The sequence below is a fragment of the Tasmannia lanceolata genome, unplaced genomic scaffold (assembly GCF_043159265.1).
Source record: "Tasmannia lanceolata isolate RefF3 unplaced genomic scaffold, GAP_Taslan_0.1 ptg000018l, whole genome shotgun sequence".
NCBI lineage: Eukaryota > Viridiplantae > Streptophyta > Magnoliopsida > Canellales > Winteraceae > Tasmannia > Tasmannia lanceolata.
In genome coordinates this window covers 70,834,957-70,860,998 of record NW_027518695.1, presented here as the reverse complement: position 1 = coordinate 70,860,998, position 26,042 = coordinate 70,834,957, and the positions used below count along the sequence as shown (strand labels likewise).

General features: G+C 37.2%; 1 protein-coding gene across 1 annotated transcript; it reads right to left on the bottom strand.

Moving 5' to 3' along the window:
- Nucleotides 1-5,549: 5,549 nt before the first annotated feature.
- Nucleotides 5,550-6,323, bottom strand: LOC143850679 (uncharacterized). The gene has a single exon (XM_077359904.1). The coding sequence runs from the start codon at nt 6,321-6,323 to the stop codon at nt 5,550-5,552; it is 774 nt and encodes a 257-aa protein (XP_077216019.1).
- Between the last annotated feature and the right edge of the window lie 19,719 nt (nt 6,324-26,042).

Genomic DNA, 26,042 nt, shown 5'->3' with positions numbered 1-26,042 from the left:
CTGGGTTCTCCAATAAATTTTGATTCTGATTCTTATCATTTCTAGGTCATTATTTTTTCTGGGTCAACTCTAGAATTTCCAAGTAGCATTCGATCATCATTTGTTGGGGATGTGAAGATGAGTTTAGAGGTTTACAATCAGGGAACACAGGATCCGTAATTAATAGGGACTTCAAATCAGTATGGACAGGCTTGGTGAAGAGATTATAGGGATATCTAAATCTCTATATCTCATAAATAAGAGATCGGAGGTTGCATCATGATTTTTACTATTTTAAAGCTGAAACTGTTGGATATATGTTCTAATATAAGCCCATAGATAATGGACCAGGTGTTTGGGCCCATATGGGCTGAAGCCCATAACCTCTTATTCTCTCATCCTTATCCTCTCAATATTTATACTTTGTATAAATAGGGGCTGGAGGCAACGTGGTAGCATTCCACTTAGATGGAACCCATGTAATGCTTCAAGCAACCAAGTTCCACCGAATCTCTTTTCTTCTCACTGCCTCTAACAGAAACTAGAGATTTCATAAGCCCTTGTTCTTGTAATCGTGCAAATTCATCAGGATTTATTTGAATTCCATGGAGATTCTCTTCTTACATCCAAACCCCTGCACTGATCTAACATCGTATCGATCCAATGTGCCACCCTTTACTGTCCTCCTTTTTTGAAACGTGTTTGTGCTAAGTTTAAGTCACTCAAGCTACTCTTATAGCTCCATTTTCAACAGATCAACCTAAATGTGGGGTTTCCCTTGATTTCTGCAACAGAAACCCAAATCAGTTCAATTACCAAAAAAAAAAAAAAGACCCAAACCGGTGACTTAACTGTGCCTGGATATTATGGATCCACATCAAAACCTGCTTCCAATTGTTTAATGTGGACAGAAAGAGCCCAATAAGGAGACCTTGATCATTCATGATTCAGTATATAAAGGCTACACTATTTAGGCATGGACACATCTGTCAGTGTTAGACAGTATGAGGTGTCAAACATGGCAACCTTCGGAAAGTTTCATCTTAACATGTATGCACGGTTATATGATGATGTGAAACCATCAAAGAGATAGATATAAATATCTCTTAACCAAAGCATAAGATATAGAAACTTTTATCTAGATGAACAAGAGCCATTATTTTAAAACTCAAACATGGACCTTCCCAGAAGCTCGAACAATCTGCATGAATTGGAGATTGATACAACCTGGAATATAAGAAGCTGGAATATAAGAAGAAAAAGAGGTGGTCATCCTGACTACCAGATCCCAACAAGAGATAGCCTGTCCAGGGATGGTAAAAAATTTGATTTGCTTCTGCAATGGGTAAAAAACTCAGACACCATCCATTCATCTGTTACGTTTTTTCTGACTTCTCTGAGTTCTACAATAAAACTGGATTCCGCATTCATTGATTATTTACAGATTGTTATCTTTTCTAGGTCATTATTTCTTTCTGGGTAAACTGGATCCTAAAATTACCAAGTAGGAAACATCACTCGATCAACATGTGTTAGATGGAAGAGGAGTTCAGAATTTTACAATCAGGGAATGCAGGTTCCATAATCAAGGGGGATTTCAAATCAATATGGGAAAGACTTGGTGGAGAGATTATAGGGATATCTGAATCTCTATCTATCAGAAAAATAAGAGATCAGAGGTTGCATTATGATATTTACTATTTTAAAACTAGAACTAGAGATTTCATCTACATTTATTTGAATTCCATTGAGATTCTTTTCTTACCGTTTTTTCTCTTCCTTATTTTTTTCATGTTTCTCTTCCCTTAAATCTGGATTTTGTAAAAGGAAAATGCTAAAAAGAGAGCCACTTTTATGTTCCTAAAAACCAAAACTTATTAGGCTGGATTTTGTAGGCTGGAGTTCCTTCCTAAAAAGAAAGTCACTTTTATATTCCTTCCTAAAACCAGACAAATGGTCCCCTTTCAACTGGCATTACCACCATAAGGCAGTCTAGTTTTTTTTTTTTTTTTTTTTTTTTGGTAAGTAAGTTAGGGTTAGGCAGACCCCGACCAGCTAAAATTAATGAGAAAGAGTATTACAATCTAAGGGGGCTCAAAGGCCAACAGGCGGGGAACATGCTCCCAGGCAACAAAAAGAACAAAAGAGACAAGAAGAAACATAAGAGATACAGAGCTATGTCCTTGTGTAGGGGACTCCAGCAGAATCTGTTGCAATAATATCTTTGAGAGGGTTTGGGATGGACGACGGAGGGATGTCATCACCCTTGCAAGGGCAGTCCTCTTTTGAAAGGAAATCAGCAGCTGAGTTTGCTTCTCTCCAAACATGAGTGACTTTCCAGTCAACAAAGGTAGCCAGACCAAGGTAGATTTTGTCCAACAAGGTGAGGGCCTTCCATGGGCAGGGGACTTGAGAGTTGATAATATTGACTGCATTGAGGGAGTCAGATTCAACCCAGATTCTGTTGAGGGCTTTTTCCTGAGCCAAAAAGATTCCATAGTCAATAGCTTTCAGCTCCAAGATTGTGATGTCGTCCCCAGAAGCAGAAATAGAGAAGAGGGCGAGAACAGAGTTGGGATTCCTAATTAGACCTCCCAAGGAGGCACCATTAACAAAAAGGGAAGCATCAGTGTTAATTTTGGCAACACCGACAGGGGGCTTGATCCAGGAGCAGGTTCGAGTTAGATTAGGTTTCAGATGGATAGGGATATTGAAATGGAGAGCAAATTGGAGACTTCAGGGGGAATGATTATCATGGGGGTGGAGGAATCTAATTCTAGTTTGAATCTTGTCGATGATCAGATGAAGAATATCTCTTTTGTGGGTTGGGGTACCGACGTGAAGTCTTGAATTTCTTTCCTGCCATATACAATATATGGCTGCCCCAAAAGAAACTTTCATGGCAATGGTATATTGGCTTAAGCCCCTGAATTGATTTCTCACCTATGCTTCTTCATCACATAGAGTTTTGCCAATTTTCCTTCTGTGATTAAATCTCCAGAGCAGAAAGTTCCAAATCCATTTGGAGAAGGCGCAATTAAAGAAAAGGTGGTTTACTGATTCAAGCCCAGAGTGACATAGAAGGCAAGCTTGATCAGTGGTAATACCCATGGAACACAGACGGTCTCTTGTTGGGAGTCTGTTGCTGATGGCTTGCCATGCTGTGAGAGCATGCAGGGGAATGTTTCCCGAAAACCAAATGGTTGAGCACCAGGGAACTTTCTGCGCTTTGATTCTGACTTCGTTCCAGGCTGATTTTGAGGTGAAAATACCATTTGAGCAAGGTTTCCAAATAGCTTTATCAGGGTAGCCAGGGCGGATGATTTCAGAAGAAATGGTCTTTTCTAAGACGGCGAGGTGGGGGAGATCAAACATCTGGTCCCAGATGCCATTAAGGAGAAGTCTACTTAGGTTGGTTTTCTTACTGATGTTGGTTTGAAGAGAGGCAGAAGAGATTTGGTTGGATATAGTCCCTTCAGGGTGCCAAGGGTGGTCCCAGAAGTTTATGTTTTCCCCTGTTCCAATAGAATAGCAAATGTGATTTTTCATGATGTCCCTGGTTTGGAAGATTCCCCTAAATCCCCATGAAGGATGACTGGGCATCTTCATTTGCCAAATGCTTTGATTTTTTATGTATTTGAGTTGGACCCAGTCATTCCATAGGGATTTCCTATTCGAAATCAGCCCCCAGAATTGCTTCATTTGGCCAATACGGTTGGTGTCTCTGATTCTTCTCAGACCAGCTCCCCCTTCTCTTTTGGGAGTGCAAATGACCTCCCAAGAGATGGCATGAAATTTTTTGTGCCGATCTTCTCCACTCCAAAAGAAATTTCTCAGGATTTTTTCAATATCATCTAACACCCCAGCTGGAATGTTGAAAGAAGAGGACCAATAAATCTGAAATGAGTTAAGGACAGACTTTATCACCTCAAGTCTCCCAGCTCGGGATAGGTTTTTGTTGCACCACGTGGAGATCTTTTTCCTAACTTTAAAAACAAGGGGGATGCAATCAGTAGAGTTCATCCTGGAGGAGGTTAGGGGAAGACCAAGATATTTGATTGGGAGGGTGCCTTCAGGAACTTTTAGAATATCCAGGATGGTCTCTCTACCATGGGTGCAGGCTTTACTGAAGAAGATTTCGCTTTTACTTCGGTTAATGTCGAGGCCAGTGCACATTTTGAATCTATCAAGGCAACTAAGGATTGCTTTAGCTGTGGAAGGGGTTGCATCTGCAAAAATCATCACGTCATCTGCAAAAAGGAGGTGAGAAATTTTTGTTTTGCCCCTTGAAAATGGGGTTCCAAGGGAGCCAATAGATAGAGCTTCGTTTAGGAAACAAGACATCATTTCCATGACAATAGTGAAAAGGAGGGGGGACAGAGGGTCTCCCTGCCTCAAACCATTTGAGGATCTGAAGAAGCCTTTAGGGGATCCATTTAGGAGGATAGAAAAGGAGGGGGTGGAGATACATTGAGATACCCAGTTGCACCAAGTATCATTGAATCCCTGTTTGGACATGAAACTCAAAAGGCTTTGGAGATTTACATTGTCAAAAGCTTTTTGGAGGTCGAGATGGCTTGTTTGGAGTCTTTTGAATGGAAGTTATGCATGACATCATGGGTAAGGAGGATGTTATCTTGAATGAGCCTACCTTTGATGAATGCAGACTGGTTGGGGCTGATGATGTCGCAAATGACTCCACTAAGTCTGGAAGCAAGAATTTTGGTGATAATTTGGTATAAGAAATTGCAGAGGGAGATAGGCCGGAATTTGTCTGGGGAGGTTGCATCAGCTGATTTAGGGATCAAAGTGATGAAAGTGGTGTTTAGCTCCGAGAGCATTTTACCACAATGGAAGAAATTCTGAATAGCAGCTGTCACTTCTTCCCCAATGAGATACCAAAAAGCCTTGAAAAAAGCAGCATTGAACCCATCAGGCCCAGGGCTTTTGTTTCCATCCGCTTGGTGAATGACTCTTTCAATTTCTTCTTTGGAGATAGGATCGGTAAGGGAAGAAGCTTGAAAGGGGGAGATGACCCTTAAAGGGTCAGGGACCTGCCAGAAGTGGGGGTCAGTAGAGTTAAGGGTTTTTTGAAGTAGTTGACGAAAGATTCTTCTATCTCTGATTTAGAGGTAGAAATATCTCCATTGGGCTTTGTCATTCCGTGGATGTGGTTCATGTTCCTTCTTGAGTTGATGGCTGAGTGGAAGAAATTGGAGTTGGAGTCCCCCAGATTTAGCCAATCGATTCTAGCTTTTTGACGGACAATGGCTTCCTCTTTTCTTGCTACAATGATGAGGTTTTCTCTGATGAGTCTTTCTGTCTCTCTGAGGGAATAGTTTGTGGGATCAACGGCAATTTTAGATTGAATTTCATTTAGTTGATCCTTGATAATTGGGAGGGTGATGTCTATTCTTCCATAGATTTTGTAATTCCAGTTTTTGATAGCTTGTTTCACCAACTTTAGCTTTCTGACTAATCTGAACATGGGAGTCCCTTTAAGATTGATTTGCCACATTCTTTCGACAACTTCATACAAGGAGAGGTCTTCCAGCCAAGCAGAGAAAAATCTAAAGGGGGGGGTGATCCCTGGAGGATTCCGGGAGCAAGTGGATAATGATCGGAGAGTGATCAGAAATGCCGGGGTTTTTGTTGACTACAAAAGATTGAGGAAAAAGGGAGAGCCACTCATCATTTACAAGAACTCTGTCCAATTTTCTCAGTTTGAGATTATCCTTTTTTGACTTGTTTGACCAGGTAAGGGGTGGGCCAATAGTCTTTAGTTCAAGCAGGGAGCAATGATCGATACAGTCATTGAACTCTTTCATGTCTTCTCTGTTAGGGCTGGCTCCTCCCAGAGTTTCGTTGATGTATCTGATAATGTTGAAGTCGCCAATTATCAGCCACGGGGAGTTTGGGGGCTTTAAACTGTTGAGGTTGTCCCACAAGGTTCTCCTGTGAATCCCAAAGTTGCTAGCATATACAGCAGTGAGAAAGCATGAGGTTTGTGATTGAAGGTGAAGGACAGTTCCATGGATATGCTGGTCAGAGTCCCCCAGAGGAGTGAAGTTAATGTAGTGGGGGTTCCAGGCAACCCAAATCCTACCCTTGATCACATGAGAGTAATTGGTAACAGCATTCCAATCGGGGCAGATTTCCTGAATGAAGGGGAGGAGGTCATCCTTCTTTGCTTTTGTTTCAAGGAGGCAGATTATCTCAAGGTTTTCAGAGGCAATCAGGTCTCGAGCAACTCCTCTCTTTGTAGAGCAAAGTCCTCTAATATTCCAGCTTGCTAGCTTGATCATTGGAGAAGGGAAGGATTTTAATGGGGGCTGAGTCAGCATCTTGATGGAGATTTTGCATAGGGTAGGTGCAGGTCTTGGGTAAGTGGGGAGGATTGAGGGGGCAGATTTGGTGAGCAGGGTTGAGAGGGAGGTGGAGAGTGGAGGGGGATTGATGATCCTGACCCAGGGGAGGGGGAGATGGGTGGGGGGGTGGATGGGGGGAGGGGTGTTGGGTTTGAAAAGGGGAGGGAGATTTGAGATAGGGTCTGGGGCAAAACAGGGTGTTGACTGGGTCTGTCAATGGGGATAAATCCGTGGAGTTATCAGGGTGGGGAGAGGATTTGGTGGCTCCATTGGCCTCAAGACCATAAGAAGATATCTGAACCTCTTTGCCTTTGCCATTAGTTTGGTTGCTCTTGTCCATTCCAGGTCTTGGAGGAGGATTAGATAGATCTTCCTCAGAACCTTCATCTGATCCTTCTTCTTGGATCTCACAGAGAAGGATGTCGAATTTGTTTGAAATGATTGTGGGTTTATCCTTTTTGCTCTCCAGAGTTGTGGTTTTCTTTGGGCTTGATGCTGGATTTGGTTTCTTGGAGTTTGGGACTAGGTTGGGGTTGGAGGTTTCAGTGGGGTTTAAAACTGAGTTTTGGGTTGTCTCATCATGGGAGGGTCCAAGTACAGGCAGATAAGGCAGTCTAGTTGCCGGGTGGATCCAAGTATTGTAGGCTGAGGCCAAGTACAGGCAATCCTCAAGATCCCAGGTGAGAAAGCTGAAGCAATGAAGCAGCAATGGCTTGGCCTCTGACAAGGGCAACGTGGAGGTGATCCTCAGAAATGTTTTCTCCAATTTCTTGTATAATTGTTTCTGACTACAAGGTATTGAGGAAACATTCCTCTTCTGGTAAGCAATCAGCACCGGCAACCAAAACACGTACAAGCTTCAAATGAATCTGGAAAAAAAAAAGAAACAAGAAAAAAAGGAAGCCTTTAGTAAAACTTAAGCAACCATAAACAGTTCTGACATGCAAATTTTCTATCTTTAGGTTTAGGGTGTTTTAGCAAGCAGGGAGATGTCCAGTGTCTCCAATTTTCTAGACGCAATCAATATTTCTATTCATAGAAGAGTTCCATCACTGAGAAATTCAATTGTCTACCCTCAATCATACAAAAAACAGTGACCATCTTCCATGCAAAACCCCATATGTGGATTATATGTTGGCCAATCAAAGATTAGGAGTAGGTAAAAACACATAATTCTGGTAAACCGTGTTTCAAAGAGGTATCACAACTATGTAAATTTTACAATCTATTATTGCATGCCCTGCTTAAATTTCCCACAAGCATGAGCAGATAAAGGAGATAGACTTCACCAGCCAATTCTTAATGATGATCGTAAATCCAGTGGGAAAATCAATTGTTCGTTGATCTTCAAAAGATAGGGTGAATCAGTAATGTGAAGCTTATCTGGTACATGAGACACAATCCCTATGTGTAGGGGTTTGTTACAAAAAGATGCGGTTAGAGGCATTCACTACAACCCTTTTGTTGGAAAGAAAATGAAAGCGACGGTGAATGACGCATTTCCTACAACCCTTTGGTTGAAAAGAAAATGAAAAGGTGAGGATACGGCATCGACAGAGTGGCACAATGGGATCCAGTTGTGGAAAGAGTTGAGAAGAAGCTGTCGACATGAAAAAAGCAACATTTATCATTTGGAGGAAGAATTACACTTGTAAAGGCGGCCTTGTCAAACATGCCAGTATATTTCGTGTCACTTTACAAAATCCCGACAAAAGTGGCAAAGCGGTTAGAACAACTCCAAAGAGACTTTCTACTGAAATATTATATGAGATGGGAGAAAGTATGTAGACTAAGACAAATGGTGGTCTAGGACTTGGACAATTAACAAATGGTAAAATGATTGTGGAGATACGAAGAGGAGAAAGAGGCTTTGTGGCATAAAATCATTGGGAATAAGTACGGGCGAGGATGGGGGGATTGGGAGAGTAGGAACCCAGTCATAGGCAAAGGTTTGGGTGCATAGAAGTCTATATGTGTCTCAAGACACTGGTATGAAACATTAGTTAGATTTAACGTGGGAAGGGGGAGGGTATCCGTTTCTTGCTAGACCTGTGGATCGGAGAGTCTTTGTTATGCGCACGCGAGCGAGAGGGGTGCGTGGGGGGGGGGGGGGGGTGTGATCTATAAAACTTAGGAGATAGCCGCCCCTTTTGATTACTTGGGACATAACATACATAGTGAAGTGAGATAGCCGCCCCTTAGATACTAACAAGAAAAAGGAAATCCTAAAACGCTAAGGGGAAGTGATATAGCCGCCCCTTTTGATTACTTGGGACACCCAACCGAGGTGCATCAATGACTGCAGAGGGGCTGATGTACTTCACATCATAAGGATTCAATGAGGTTGATTGCCACGTACAGTGCTGCTGGGTGGCCCAAGCAATCAAAAGAGGCAAGTATATATATCAGTTCCCGTAAAGGGTACAACATTTCTAGCTTCTAAAACATCAAGTTGCCGAGGCCCAGTTTGTTTTAGATCTGGTATGGGTCAATAACTGGTTGTTGGACTGAATTTTATGTCTAGTTAACCAGTCCGGTCCATGTTTTTAACGGATTTGGAGAACGTATTGAATGGACCCTAATATTCCACAACAAAAGCAGGGACTTAGCTCATATGCAAACATGAAATAATTTGTTCTCATAAGCAAACACATAAGCAAACATGAAATAATTTGCTGTTAGAGTGGGTATATGAAGTTGTTTCAAGCCCGAACCTTACCTTTCTAGCAAGGGCTACAATTAAGAAACATGGGATTACTCCCAGCCCAGGGTGAATCACTGAGACTCACTTTGTATAGGCGAATGAAACTGGCCCTAAAAGACCAAATATACCTTGAGCCTATATAAAAGAGGAAGCTAAAGCAGAACAAAATTAAATCAAAACAAGTGGAATAAACTACCGAGGTTTCTTCACATATCTCACCTAAGCAGTCACAATAATTTAATTTAACTTAAAAATAAATCATTGAATCACAGCCATTGAACAAAATAGCTTATTTTTAATCTCAGCCATTCATCTAAATATCCTTTAACCACAACCAACCAAATTCTGCTTTATCAAATAGCTATATTGAGAGAGATCAAAACACCTAAAAACACACAATAAAGTGAAACTTTTAACAAACAATTTATAATTTTAAAAACAAAAACCTGAGGAATAATAGGTTGCACACTACATTCCTACGACTCTGTAATGAGTCGTGTCTAGATACACTAAGGTCAAATGAGAAAATCACCCAGCAATTTCTGAATAAAGAGAAGGCCCTTCCCTCACCCAAGGAACTCTGAATTCCGATATTCCACACCTATATACAATGATCTATAAAAATTATACTTCAATTAAGAAGATGATCAACAGATCTTTTCACATGAATTGTGGTAGACTGTTAACGCTTTTTGACATTAAATCACATGAAAAGGGGGGGCGCATAATCCCAAGGGGTGGGTGAAAAAAATCATCACCATTATTTTACACCTGTTAACAACAGAGTAATATGTTGTGACAACCTCATCCTTCCGGAAAAGAAAAACAATCTAACCCATCTTTCCCCAATAGGAAGGCTTGACTGGCACACATATAAAACTCCTAAGCTGCATAACAAAACGGTGGTTGCCCAAATCTTATATACTGTGACACTAGGGGAAATAATGAAGGGTAACTCAAAAGGCATAAAAATGACAACTAAAATGGAAAGAAAAAACAAATATGAAAATAAAATAGCAACTTAGCTCCTCGGCTCGCTAATGAGAATAAACCTCACCGGAAACAAATATTCAGGCAATACATATGAAAATAGAACAAAGAAAAAACCAAATGGATAAACAAAACTCTAATGCTTGCAAATATAACGAATACAAACACAGTACCTTAACTCATTGGTTGAGAATCTTGGAAGTATCATGAATGATAAGAGTGCGACTTATCGGGCAAAGCCTCACCTATCACGATCTGTTGCAGGCAAGACAATGAGACCGGTCCATTCTGTTCATACAATGAGAAAGTTATGTAATACAGCTAGCTATCTTCCACACCTCCCCCACCGTGGTGCCAAGCCCAGTGACTTCTTGAAGCTGAGAGACGAAAAAAACAATGGAGGAACCCAATAAAAGAGACATGGCTAGTCAAAAGTGGGGGACTCGGTAGATGAATATCTCGTGCTACCTCCCCGGAAGACGAGGGAATATAATCATATATATTCAGTAGGGTATATTTCGACCTGCCATGCAAGCGCACCCGGTATGGCAAAAGGTCGTTTACGCTCACATTATACTTACATATATAGAAACAGTAAAAATCGCTTCACCATAACCTAGAAAACCTAGAATAGTTCTTTCCACAGAAGTGGAGAACCATGTTCCAACGACATCCCTGGAACTCCAGCCAACCGTATTTTTATGTTTAGAAACACTCGTCATCGCCATCATAAGCCTCCACATACATGCAACAGCAGATTTCCCGTCGTTCGAAGCACGGTCCAATTGAAAAAAGAATAACCCCCCGCGCTGCAGCTTCTTTGGAATCACCATTAGACCCTGGAGCTTTTCCATGGCTTCTTTTACGCAGTATACTCAACTACCAAATTTATATGATAACAATACAAACATAAATAGGTCTGATAAAGTGGGTACAACACATGCAAGGCCCAAAGCCATATACAACGACGATGGCAACATAAGCAAATATTAAAGGAAAATTACATTACATGTAACAAGAACACAATTTTCCAACTATCTAAGAAATTCAAATTCTAGAAACAAAGAATAGTGGATAATAACAAGAGCAGCATTCGATGCAAAATAGCAAACACCCATATATGCCATATAGTGGTGGGATGATGTTTAAATGAAAAGATGATATTTTCCAGTTTCCATCACAAAAATTCAACATACCCATTCTTGCATTTGCTGTATCGATGCTCAATTGGAACATTATAAAAATTCCATTCATAGAATTCCAATGATGTTTGCCACTGTCACAAATTCGATTCATAGTCATATAAAGGCAAACCAGAAACCGAAGTCAAAATCTCAATCTGGGGGTTGATCTGCGCAGGATTGCTAAATTAGAAAAGGGATGCCATTTTATTTGACCATGAAATATTTTTAGATAAAACTGTAACAAAGGCATCGATCCTAAATCCTCAGCTTTTCTCTTTAGTGAAGTGAGTGAATGGATTTCGGAATTCAATGCTTTAATTTTTTTTTACATAATTATAACTCTAACTACTTCCATCTAAAATCTTATTTTCAAAATACAGCAGAAAGTTTAATTACAATCATTCAAATTTCAATGGACTGAAGTAACACATAATTAAAAAGTTCATAAAAGTTATAATGTTTTTATAAAGAAACTGAACAGAGGAGATTGACGAGGGTCGTCATCTTCACAACCGATTTGCTTTCACACCCATCCCAATGACTAAGTCTCCTCATTTGCAAAAGCTCATTTACTTCCGTTCTCTAAAACTCGGAGAAAATGGGTCAGAAGTTCAACAAGTATCAGAAATCAATATTTAGAGACAGTTCTATAAATATGAATAGTAATTGGTAGGTCCCTCGATGAATAGTAACTATGAATATTAAATTGAAAGTGATTATAAATACTATCTTACATATGTGAATACATATATATATATATATATATATATATATATATATATATATATATATATATATATATATATATATATATATATATATACACACACGCATTCTTTTTTATCATCATCTGAGGTGGTGGCTTAGTGGAAGAAAGTCGTTCAATCCAAGTAGTGTCCTGGGTTCGAATCGTGCTACCCCCATTTACGCTTTACTCTATTTGCTGGTATTTTTACCCTTAGTGAGGCCGGGTAATACCATTCAATCTAAGTAGTGTCGTGGGTTCGAATCGTGCTACCGCCATTATGTCAGATGATCTTATGCCCTGAGTGATTCAAGGGAACATGAGCAAAAGCAAATGATTACCCACCTACGAGGCTCTAAAGTTTTGAAAAACTGTCATCCTTTTACCCATTACGCTTTACTCAATTTGCTGCTAGTTTTACCTTTAGGGGGGCCGAGTATCACATCTGCTGCTATTTTTACCCTTAGTGGGGGGCCGGGTATCACATTCTACCCTCCTTAAAAAAAATTTCATCTCCGAAATTCGACTCTCTAAATTCTCTTCAAAGAGACTATAATATGTTTAAAGAGTATAACTCCAAATAATTCGAAAAAATACTAATGAATATAAGACTCCCAAGTGGCATCTTTGACGCCGTAGTGATGCCAAAGTACCTTAACTAATGGAGTTTTCTTTGTTCATTAATACTTTTCCCTTTTGTTCTAGGACACGTATCGGTCCCTCTAAAAAAGACCAATCATCTTGAAGCTCTACCTCGTCTTCTTCATGACAATAAAGTGGGCTGACTTGGTGAGACGGTCCATACTTACCTAGATACTATCAAAGCCACCCTTCGTCATAAGTAATCCCATGGCAAAGTCCATGGATAGACTGTCCCATTTCCACACAGGGATCTCTAAAGGCTGACGAGTGCCTCCGGGTCTAATGCTCTAGCTTAATTTTCTAACAAGTCCAGCACCTGGGAACATAATCAGCCACTTCCCTTTTCATTACATCCCACCAGAAGTCCCTTTTCATATTCTAATACATCTTGGTGGTACCTGAATGGTTGGTGTAGTGAGATTTATGAGCCTCATCCAAGATGCTCTATCTGAGGTCCTCCTCAGGTGGTACACAAATTCTGCTCTTGAAATCTAAGCAGCCATTTGTTCTAACGGAAAAATCTGGCCTTGATTCCACATCCGCACTCAATTTTTCAATCTCTGCATCAGTTTGCGCTATCTCAATCGAATTTAGAAAGTCCGACTGAACTTGAAGAATGGCTATGAAAGATCTAATACCAAGCTCACAAGTTCCTAAAACTCAAATCTCTAAACTCTTCCCGAAGCTTCCACTCTTTCATCATCAAGCAAGCAAGCTTAACACATCCCCGACGACTGAGGGAATTTGCCACCTACAAGAAGACGAGGTGGAGCTTCAAGAGAATTTGGGCATTTTCAGAAAGAGAAATAAATATCCTACAACACAAGAAAAAAGCATTGACGAACAAGAGAATTCCACTAGTCAAGGTACTTTAGCATTACCATTGCGACGAAGAGGCTACTTGGGGGAGGAAGTCCGATATTAATAAGAATTTCTCTTGATTATTTAGAGGTACTCTTTCAAAATCATAGTCTCTCTTCAGGGAGTTGAATTTCGTCCCAGAAAGGGACGAAATTCCTTTAAAGGGGGGTAGAATGTAATATCCGACCACATCAAGGGTAATAATAGCATCAAATAGAGTAAAGTGTAAAAGGTAAGATGATGACAATTATTAAAAAAAAAATTAAGCCTCGTAGGTTAATGTTCCACCGAATTACTCAGACTATGAGATCATCTAGTGATCTGTTTATCCGGTGGATTCAGTAAAGTAGGTGTGGCGTTTAAGCGGTGGGCCCCACTGGGAGTGGGTCTTGTAAGTAGGTCACACAAATATTAATAGTAAATGGTGAGTCCCACTCAACTCAACATAGCCTTTGTCCCAAATTAGTTGGGGTCGACCAAATGAATCCTTTAGAAAAAAATTCATTAAGGCAGTAAAAGGAATCTACTCGGCTCTGCTCTAATCCTTGTTCTAGTTGGGTTGTTCTACGTGGATCATTTTCTTCCATTCTATCATATTTAAGGTCATGTTCTTTGTTACGTTCCAAGCCGTTTTCGATTTACCCCTACCTCTCTTTACTCTTTCAATTTGGCACGAGTCACCTCTTCTAACCAAAGCATCCAAATGCCTACGTTGGATATGTTCAAACCATCTTAAGCGATGCACTCATCTTCTCAATTGGTGCCACTCCCACCTTTTTATAAATGTCTTCATTTTTAATTCTACTTATCCTTGTGTGGCCGCACATCCATCAAAGCATTCACATCTCCACTACACTCTTATGCACATGATGCTTCTTGGTGGCCCAACATTCTGAGCTATATAGCATGGCTAACCTCACAGCTGTCTTATAAAACTTTCCCTTCAACTTGATATAGATTGGTGAGACCTAGTATGAATAGTAATTATAAATAATAAAATTAAAGTGTTTGTGAATAGTATCTTCTATAAGTACACAATCGTTTTTTTTCATCATCTGCGGTGGTAGCTTAATGGTAAGAAGCCGTATAATCCAAGTTGCGCCTTCGATTCGAATCGTGCTAGCCCTATTATATCCCACAACCACTTTTATTAATTCACCAAATAACTAGTTTAGCTTCATCAATGAAAATAAAAATAAAATAAAGAATAAAATATTTACTGATAAAAATAATATAAAATAATACTAATAATAACAACGAAATAATATTTATTTATTTATCATTTACTATTCATTTATCCTGCACATTTACTATTTAATATTTCTCATAAAATATAGATATAATTGTAAAGGAACTGAAGAGGGCTATTGAATATGGTTTTGTTATATTTAAAATTTTCTTGTCCCAAGATGTGTAATTTGGGGTCATCAAACAGTATTAATTTCTATTCAATGAATATCCTTTATTTCCAAACTAGTATCCTTTCTATTCTAAGAAAGTGTCGTTTCTCTCTAACTTATGTTCTAAAAATAGTGTACTTTGTGAACAATATAGTGTCTTTTGTGTCCAAAATTTATATCTTACAAACAGTGTTCTTTCTGTCCAGTTTTAGGATCAGCATATATAGATCTTAAATTATATTTTTTCAAATCTTAAACTTATAGCACACTTATATACGGGTATGATGTCCTTAACGCATAATACTCGTACCCTAGGTTTCAAATTTTGGTTTTGGAATACGTTTGTCCTTACCGAAACCGAAATTCGTGTCTTTTTGTGTCCAAAATTTATATCTTACAAACAGTGTTCTTTCTGTCCAGTTTTAGGATCTAGAACTTAAATTATATTTTTTCAAATCTTAAACTTATAGCACACTTATATACGGGTATTGTCCTTAACACATAATACTAATACTCGTGCCCTAGGTTTCAAATTTTGGTCTTGGAACACGTTTCTGTCCTTACCGAAACCGAAATTTAGGACAAAATTAGACGAAATCTATTCACGCCTATTTTTCTCCAAATATACGCCTATTTTTTCTCCAACTTTATTGCGGCTGAAATTTCAAAATGTTTATAAAAAATAATTATAAAAATCAAAATTTTTGGTTGGAATCCGTCAAATTTTGGACGAAATTTCAGGATAAACAAAATTTTGACCAAAATTTCAATTTTCAGTCAAAATTTAAAACTTTGCTCGTACCAATATCATAGTCATACTAAAATTGTGCACAATGGTGATAATGTAAACAGTTAATGAAAATGATGTATACAGAAAGAGAGAAGTGGTTCTCCAAAGCCTTTACTCCTTTTTCTCTCTGTTTCCTTTTTCCGCACTACTTTCTTTCTAACTTCCTCTCTTCTTCCTAATTTATTCTCTCTATTTTGCTTCTTCACTTGGTGTGTATTTATTCTCCCATGTCTTTTTCCCTCCTTTTGTTCTCTCTTCCTCTCCTCTCTTTCCCTTTTCTTTCTTTCTTCCTCTCCTCTATTTTATTCTCTATTCTTCTACTTCTCTCGGTGTCTATTTGTAGAAAAAGTTTGAATAAAAAGTACAATTAATAATATCTAAATAGTGATAGCTTTACTAAATTCAGACACATGTCATTACTATATTTATTTTATTCATAAATAAAAGAATAGTATAGGTTTACGTATTTGAATAATGAAGACTTTTGAATAATATAAAAGATTAATATTAATTATTAAATATTCTATTTTTTTTTATTCAATCAAATTTCGTCGATTGTATTGTAATAGTAAAACATAACAGTTTCGTCGGTTATCTATTAAACGATTTTGTCGGTAATTTATTACAATCACCATTTCGAAAATTAAATCCAGGTTAAAATTTATTGTGGTAGTTGTGAGCCCCACTAGTGGTGGGACCGGCTGGCTGTTGGACTCGCTTGTGGGCCTACAGTTAAATAATACTTGGTGGGTTCTATTACTAATAGTAAATATGAATAGTAATTTGGATATTGTCTATTAATAGTAAATTTAAATAAAAATTTTCTTTTATAGTAATCTTGAATAGTATTTTTCAATAACATATTATATGTATATAAATATAATTTTTCTTTTATCATCATTTATGTTGATGAACTAGTAGCAGCAAACTGTTCAACTGAACGTTTTAAATTCAAATTGTGTCATTCCCATTTATGCCAGATAATCTCATGCCTAAAGTAATTCAGAGGAACATGAGCAATAGTCGACGATTACGCAACCTATGATACTTTCAAAACAAAATTTCAATTTTAGCAACCGTCAATAGTAAACTTGAATAGTAAATGGTGATATCAAGTGTGAATAGTTTTTATGAATAACTATTTTTTACAGGATATTACATACTACTCACCTTACAAGAATTTTGTCCCCGAAATTCATCTTTATCAAAACAAAATTAGGTAAAAAATACACAGTTATATTTAAACCATGAATAAAGTCAACAAAAAAAAATACCACTAAATAACTAAAAACTTCTCCATAATTTCAAATTCTCATTCCCAAGTAGCATCTTCGACATCATGATGATGCCAAAATACCTTGATTAATGGAATCCTGTTTCTTCTTCAAAACTTTTTCCTTGCGCTCCAAAATGCTCACGGGTCCTTCAAAAAATGACCAATCACCTTGACGTTCTACTACGTCCTCCTCAAGCACATGGGAAGGGTCAAGATGATACAGGCAGAGCATGGAAACATAGAACACATTATGTATCCGTTCAAGATTTGGAGGTAACTCCAACTCATGAGCAAAAGCTCTGAATCAGCCTAATGAAGCGATAGAGAGAGATCTTCACAAAAACTGCATCACCATTTTGAAGGGAGAGATTAGATATTCGTTGAAGGTTTGGAGGTAACTCCAACTCGAGCTCCATACGTCAGCGTAACTCTTCTGCTTACTCTGAGCAGCTTTCAATTTTTCATATTCCTCTTAGAGTAATAGATCTGACATAAATGGCTGACATGATTCGAATCTAAAACGTTGAATTGAACGGTTTCCTACCATTAGGCAATCGCCCCAAAATGATGATAAAAGAAAAAATATATATACATACATAAGATGTTATTCAAAAATGCCATTCAAGATTACTATGCATAAAATACTATTTAAATTTATTATTGACAAACACTATTCAAATTACTATTCACAGTGCAACCCACCAAGTATTATTATTCACAAGCAGAGCCAACAAGTGACTCCCAACAACAGCCAACAAGTGACTCCCAACAACAGCAAGTCACACTACCAACGAGTCTTGCCACTACTAGATCCCACCACTAGCGGCACACACCTCAAAACTACAACCATAAATTTTCATCTCTGATAAATAATAGTTATAATAAATCACCGAGAAGACTGGTTGTGATAAATAACCGAGGACACTGTTCGATTTTAGTATTAAAATAATTATAGACAAAATTAGTTAGAATAAAAAATTAATAAAATTTATAATAAAACAATATTAATCTTTTATACTATGCAAAAAGCCTTCACTAACTATTCACAATAGTCACTATGCAAGTTCACTATTGAGATGCACTATTTAAAAATACTATTCACACACGGGTCTCACCAACAGTGGGTCTCACAACAAGCAGGACCCACAAATAGCAGGTCACGCCACAACTATCATTAATTAATAGTTAAATAAGATTAATTATTATTTTTAATCTTATTTTTAAGAGAGTAGTTGAAGATGGTAGGTGAAATAATAATTAAATAAGATTAATTATTATTTTTAAGAGAGTAGTTGAAGACGGTAGGTGAAAATATATCTATAAATAAAGGAAGAAAAGAAGAAAAAAAAAAGTAAAGAGAGAGAAGGAAAAAGAGAGGGAGGAGAAGGAAAAGAAAATCCACTTCATCACTAACAAGGTAAGTCTTTCATATAGATAGTTAAAGTATTTATTTCATATAAATAGTTAAAGTATTTATTAATATGGTTGGTTCTACCACCTATTTAAATATCAGGATAAAGCATGCATAAGAGGCGATAACTCGCTATAGATTATACAAGTTCTAGCATTTCACCGTTCAAATAAGATAATAAAACTTCTATAATCTATAGTGAGTTATCGCCTCTTATGCATGCTTTATCCTGATATTTACATATGTTGTATAACCAACCATATTAATAAATACTTTAACTATTTATATGAAATAAATACTTTAACTATATATATGAAATTAATACTTTAACTATATATATTAAATAAATATTTTAACTATTTATATGAAAGACTTACCTTGGTAGTGATGAAATGGATTTCCTTTTCCTTCTCCTCTCTTTTTTCTACTCTCTTTACTTTTTTTTTCTTCCTCTTCTCTTCCTCTATTTATAAATATATTTTCACCTACCGTCTTCAACTACTCTCTTAAAAATAATAATTAATCTTATTTAAGTATTATTTCACCTACCGTCTTCAACTACTCTCTTAAAAATAAGATTAAAAATAATAATTAATCTTATTTAACTATTAATTAATGATAGTGGTTGTGGCGTGATGAGCTATTTGTGAGTCCTGCTTGTTGTGGGTCCTGCTTGTTGTGGGGCCCGCTGGTGGTAGGACCCGCTTGTGTGGGGCCCGCTGATGTGGGACCCACTGTTGGTGGGACACGTGTGTGAATAGTACTCGGTGGGTCCTATTGTGAATAGTATTTTTAAATAGTGCATCTCAATAGTGAACTTGCATAGTATTTCTGCATAGTAATCTTGCATAGTGACTTGTGAATAGTAATTATGAATAGTAACTATTGGTAATTTTTAATATATGTAAATATCTACTCCTTTTTAGTTGACATCTGGGGCGGTGGCTTAGATGTATGAAGCCGTTCAATCCTAGCTTAGAATTGAGTTCGAATCGCGTATGCCCCATTATGCCAGATGTCCTCATGCCCGATTAACTCGGAAAAAAATGATTAATGGCCGATGATTACCCACCTATGAGGCCTTTTTTTATATTTATTTGTATATATATACAAATGTATTTTACCGGTTATTACATTCTACCCCCCTTAAAAAAAATTTCGTCCTCGAAATTTTACATACCTTAAGAAGTAAATAGATGAGGATACTTTTGTTTCATCTCCTCCTCCGGTTCCCATGTTCACCTATGAGGCCTTTTTTTATATTTATTTGTATATATATACAAATGTATTTTACCGGTTATTACATTCTACCCCCCTTAAAAAAAATTTCGTCCTCGAAATTTTACATACCTTAAGAAGTAAATAGATGAGGATACTTTTGTTTCATCTCCTCCTCCGGTTCCCATGTTACTTCCTCGGTGGCTTGGCTCTTCCACAGAATCTTCACCAGTGATATTCTTTTTGTCCGAAGAATTTGTTCCTTTCGATCAAGGATTTGTACTGGTTGCTCTTCATAAGACAAATCTTGTTCCAACTGCATTGGTTCTGTTTCAGTACATGTGATGGGTTCGCCAAGTATTTCCTTAAAAGTGAGACGTGAAACACATTGTGAACATGTGACAAGGCTGGTGGCAAAGCTACACGGTATGCTACTGGTCTAATTCGTTCAAGTATTTCGTATGGTCCAATATATCTGGGACTGAGCTTCCCTTTCTTTCTGAACCTTATCACACCCTTCCAAGGTGATACTTTTAAGAATACACGGTCACTCACTGCAAACTCCAGGTCTTGACATCGATGATCGGCGTAGCTCTTCTGTCTGCTTTGAGCCGTCCTCATATATGTTAATGTGCGAACTAAGTGACATGCATCTTATGATCTAATTTCAATGTGAATCTTAAATGTGTATCTTGATTTATTAATTTGTCTGGATTCAATCTAAGTGAAAGTTCTCCTAGAATTCTAATTTCATGGAAAGCCCTAAATGATTTGATTAAGCATTTACAAGAAAATTAATATACAAAACACCACAATTTATTGTGGTGCCGACTCGCGGATGGTATGCCATCAGACATCCAAGCTGCCTACGTACCCAAGCCTCACTGGGATCAGAGTCGACGTAGTTCGGTGCACCTAAGATAAGCTACTTATGCCTAACTCACCTAGGACACCGATCTAGACTGGATTGACTGTTTCAACAGTTTGAAGAGAAGTTATTTAATTCAAGTTGAGGATTTTATTATCCTAGGATTTCATCTAAGATGTTATATGATTCTTATCTAAATGCAAGTTGTCCCTTAGACTAATGCAGGTTAGCCTACATCCTAGTTACTAGGCTTGTCCTAGGGAAAGAGTGGGTGACTAGTGTAACTAGACCTATGGCACGGTTGCTATAAATAGCAAGCGTCCGTGATGAGGCTGGACTCTTGACTCTAGGACTCCCTAAACCTAAGACTCCATAGGACACGACATGACACCAGTGTTCTTAAATTGGGCTCTAATGGTTCTTATGACAGAAACCGTAATCCAACGGTTCCGAGAGACACGAGATGAATCGATTTCAGTTCTTGGAGTTAATGAATTTCAGATTTTGAGGATTTTCAGTTTTTGGACATTTAAGGAATACCAACGGTTCTAAGGTTCGCCAATTTCGGCCCAGAATAGCATACAAGGAAGGGAATCGTGCGCTCTTTTCTTGTGTAATTTAATACTTAGGTTATAGCACCTTATTGCCTGGCATATCTCAGGATTTCCGTGGACAGTAACCTCGGAGCCAACAACATGCTATAGCTTAAGTATTCAAATTGACAAAAATCGGTTGCAATTGGGATACGATTATGGAAATCTAAAGATCCTAAGATTTCTGTTTCAATAGATTAGGAGTTAATATGTGACAGAGATTTAAGGTTCTTCAGAGATTTTCAGATGAATTTCAATTAATTTCGGATTTTCAATGAATTTTATCAATTTTAAACATATGAGTGATTTTACAAGTGAAACTGTTGCAAATGAATTCGAAATGAATCAAAATTTTTACAGCAGCAAGATATGATGAGATGTAGCTTACTGAAAGATTTTTACAGATTTTAACATTCAGCTCATATTTAATTTTGATTTAACAATTAAATGACCAGATTGCAAAAATAACACAGAAATTGCTAGAAATAGGAATCTAAATTCAATAAAATTCCTACAGTAGTAAGATATAAGTACAAATAGCAGATATAAGAACAAATAGCATGCTGTGAGATTTTCAGGAATTTTGGAAACCATTTACTATCAATTTCGGATTTTTCAATATTTAGACCAGATTATGAATTAACACTACATCCCACATGAAACAAGATCTAAATCACCTGAAACTTTTACACCAACTAGAAATGTGAAATTTAATACTGTAAAATTTTAAGAATTTTCGCTGTGAGCTGATGTCAGTAAAAATTCCACCAAAATCTGGTAAATTTCAAAGAAAGCATAAAATAATATACCAAACAAATTCTACAAATTCTCAAAACTACATGGTAGAATGTATTGGTATCATATTAGTTTCCCACGAAATTTCATTAATTTTGGAATTCATTTAGTATATATTTTATTTTCAAAACACTCATGTAGATCATGATTTTGAGCATACATATTTAATTTTCAACTAAATCCAATTAAATACTAAAAAATCATGCAAATATACCAAATAATTCTGGAAAAATCCAAAAATTAAGCACCTACCTGTGATCGAAATCCTCGCCGAATCCGAGAGCCGAAAAATCCGAAAATATCCCGCCTGTGAGCGATCCGATCCGCCTTTCTTCCTCTTGATCTTTTTTTTTTTCTCCTCACTATGAATGGGGAGAGAGAGATAGAGAGAGAGGGCTTGAATTCTCTAAGAGAGGGATTCTTTTTTTCTTTTTTCACCCCTTTGGATGGTGGGATGAGAGGGTATTTATAGGAGAATGGGATAGCAAAAGTTAGGTGAGGTTAGGTGAGGTTAAGTGGTTAGGTGAGGTTAGGTGAAGTTAGGTGAGGTTAGGTGAAGTTAGGTGAGGTTAGGTGAGGTTAGATGAGGTTAGGTGGTTTTGGATGGTTTTGGATGAGAGGAGAGGTTTGGTGGTTTTAGATGGTTAGGATATGAGGAGAGAGAACACTCGCGGAAAATATCGTTTTTTAGAAATTTCGGCATCGTTCGGCATCGGATTCCGATAATTTTTTCATCTTTGGAATCCTTGATTTTTACTCTTTCGTTGAAGCCCAATATTGCCATAGAAATATCAATTTCAAAATTTTGATGAATGAGAGCCGTCGATCCTCCTCGGCAAAACATTTTTTTCAAAAGATTTAGCAAATCGGTGATCCAAATGAACCAACCGATTCGATCAATTTTGGATCAACGACCAAAACTATTAAACCATGACATCTACTAAGATTTTTTATATTTTTTTGTTATTGATGATTTAATTGAATAAATTTCGACGGTTCTCCTTCATCATGCCTTGATCCGTGATTTTTCCCTGGGTTTTTGCGCAATTAAGTGGCACAGTGTTTGATCTGAATTTGAGATTAACCTTGATCGATCCTATGATCACAAATTCTTGGTAAGGAAAGACACCCAGGTCAAGATCTGCCCTTGATTTAACGATTTACGAAAATCGGGTCTCGGAATGGAATCAGGGTCCGGGCTATGAAGTGACCCTAGCTTATTTTGTCCCGATTGATGATCCGTAAAGTCAGATCAACATATAAATCCATGATAGAGGAGGTTCTCACATGGATTTAACACACTAAATTCACCAATCAGGGTATCTTTCAATTTTTCGGTACATCATTTTGTTTTTTCAAAAAATTTGAGGATGCATACTTTACCGATGAAATTCTACGGATCAATATATTAGGTTATTGTTGGTTAAAGTAAAGCAAAATGTGAACTATGATGCTTCATTCCCTTGGAATCCGTACAAATACGGTATTTCATTCTCTCCGAGTCCATACAACTATGGTCACTTATCCCCTTTTAACATCATACAACTATGATGTCTCATTCCCTTGGAATCCGTACAAATACGGAATTTCATTCTCTTCGAGTCCATACAACTATGTTCTCTTATCCTCTTTGAGCATCACACAAATGTGATATCTCATTTTCTCCCCGAATATCCATTCAAAAATGGTATCTCCTACTCTCGTTGCACATTTGTGAGCGGCACCGCAACGGGATTTTTTTTATTGCATTCTAATTCTAGGATTTCATCTAAGGTCTTGCATTATATTAGGTTGCATTGTGTTTAGGGAGTCCTTTAACGATTAAAGCTACGCAAAATGGTTCTGTCATTTTAACTTTGCTATTCGATGACTACGTCGTCTCTACCAAAGAGGGGCATCTGTACACCCACATTTTGCTTTACTTTAACCAACAATAACCTAATATATTGATCCGTAGAATTTCATTGGTAAAGTATGCATCCTCAAATTTTTTGAAAATACAAAATAATGTCCTGAAAAATTAAAATATACCCTGATTGGTGAATTTAGTGTGTTAAATCCATGTGAGAACCCCCTCTATCATGGATTTATATGTTGATCTGACTTTACGGAACATCAATCGGGACAAAATAAGCTAGGGTCACTTCATAGCCCGGACCCTGATTCCATTCCGAGACCCGATTTCCGTAAATCGTTAGATCAAGGGCAGATCTCGACCTGGGTGTCTTTCCTTACCAAGAATTTGTGATCATAGGATCGATCAAGGTTAATCTCAAATTCAGATCAAACACTGTGCCACTTAATTGTGCAAAAATCCAGTGAAAAATCACGGATCAAGGCATGATGAAGGAGAACCGTCGAAATTATTCCATTTAATCATCAATAACAAAAAAATAAAAAAATTAAAAAAAATCTTAATTGGTGTAGATGTCATGGTTTAATAATTTTGGTCGTTGATCCAAAATTGATCGAATCGGTTGGTTCATTTGGATCACCGATTTGCTAAATCTTTTGAAAAAACGATTTGCCGAGGAGGATCGACGGCTCTCATTCATCAAAATTTTGAAATCGATATTTCTATGGCAATATTGGGCTTCAACGAAAGAGTAAAAATCAAGGATTCCAAAGATGAAAAAATTATCAAAATCGGATGACGAAATTGCTGAAAAACGATATTTTCCGCGAGTGTTCTCTCTCCTCACATCCTAACCATCCAAAACCACCTAACCTCTCTTCTCATCCTAAACCATCCAAAACCACTTAACCTCATCTAACCTCACCTAACCACCTAACCTCACCTAACTTCACCTAACCTCACTTAACCACCTAGCATCACCTAACCTCACCTAACTTTTGCAATCCCATTCTCCTATAAATACCCTCTCATCCCACCATCCAAAGGGGTGGAAAAAGAAAAAAAGAATTCCTCTCTTAGAGAATTCAAGCCCTCTCTCTCTCTCTCTCTCTCTCCCCATTCAAAGTGAGGAGAGCAAAGAAGAAGAAAAAAAAGATCATGAGGAAGAAAAGCGGAAGCGATCGCACATAGGAGGGATTTTCGAGTTTTTCGACTTTTGGATTCGGCGAGGAACTCATCACAAGTAGGTACACTGTTCACGGAATTTTTCAGAATTATTAGGTATATTTTCGAATTTTTGCATGATTTTTTACGAAGAAAACTAAAAGATATACTAAACAGATTCCAAAAATAATGAAATTTCGTGGGAAAATAATATGATAATGATACATTCTACCATGAATTTGTGAGAATTTTTGGATTTTTTTTGGTATATTATTTTATGCATTCTTTGAAAATTATCAGATTTTGGAAGAATTGTTACTGACGTCAAATCACAGATAAAATTCTCCAAAATTTTATAGTTGTCTTAAATTCTATATTTCTTTCTTCTGTAAAATTTTCAAGTGATTTGGATCTTATTTCATATGAGCTGTAGTGTTAATTCATAATCTGGTCTGAAAATTAAAAAATTCGAAACTGATAGTAAATAGTTTTCTAATTTCATGGAAATCTCACATCATGCTATTTTCACTTATATCTTACTACTGTAGAAATTTTATGGAATTTAGATTTCTATTTCTAGTAGTTTCTGTGTTATTTTTGCAATCTGGTCAATTAATTGTTAAATCCAAATTAAATATGAGTTTAATGTAAAAATCTGTAAAAATCTTTCAGTAAGTTACATCTCATCATATCTTACTTCTGTAGAAGTTTCAACTCATTTCGAATTTGTTTGCAATAGTTTCACTTGTAAAATCACCTATTGTTTTACCAAAACCCTAAAACCCACCTATTGTTTTACCAAAAAAATGTTCATATGCAACATCTAACCAGCTTCTTCTTCAACAAGAACCAATCACAGAATTAGGTAACGACGTAGAAAAGGATTGAATGACAACAATTATTGTTATAATATCAACAGTCACACGGATAGTAAAATGAAAATGGATCTCGGTGGATTCGAACCACCACCCTCCCAAACATAATTTGAGCGCTTGGAAAAAGATGATCGATCTTCATCTGTCTGAAATTTCTAAAAAAAATGTAACACTCTTCACAGATTAATTATAGGAATTTTTGCCTTATTAATCCCTAAGAAAAGCATATTATCTTAGAAGTCCTACTTTTGGAAAATATTTGCTAAAAAGTCCCTAAAACTCACCTACGTCAATTTTCTTCGTTAAAAATTCTAAAATGGCAAA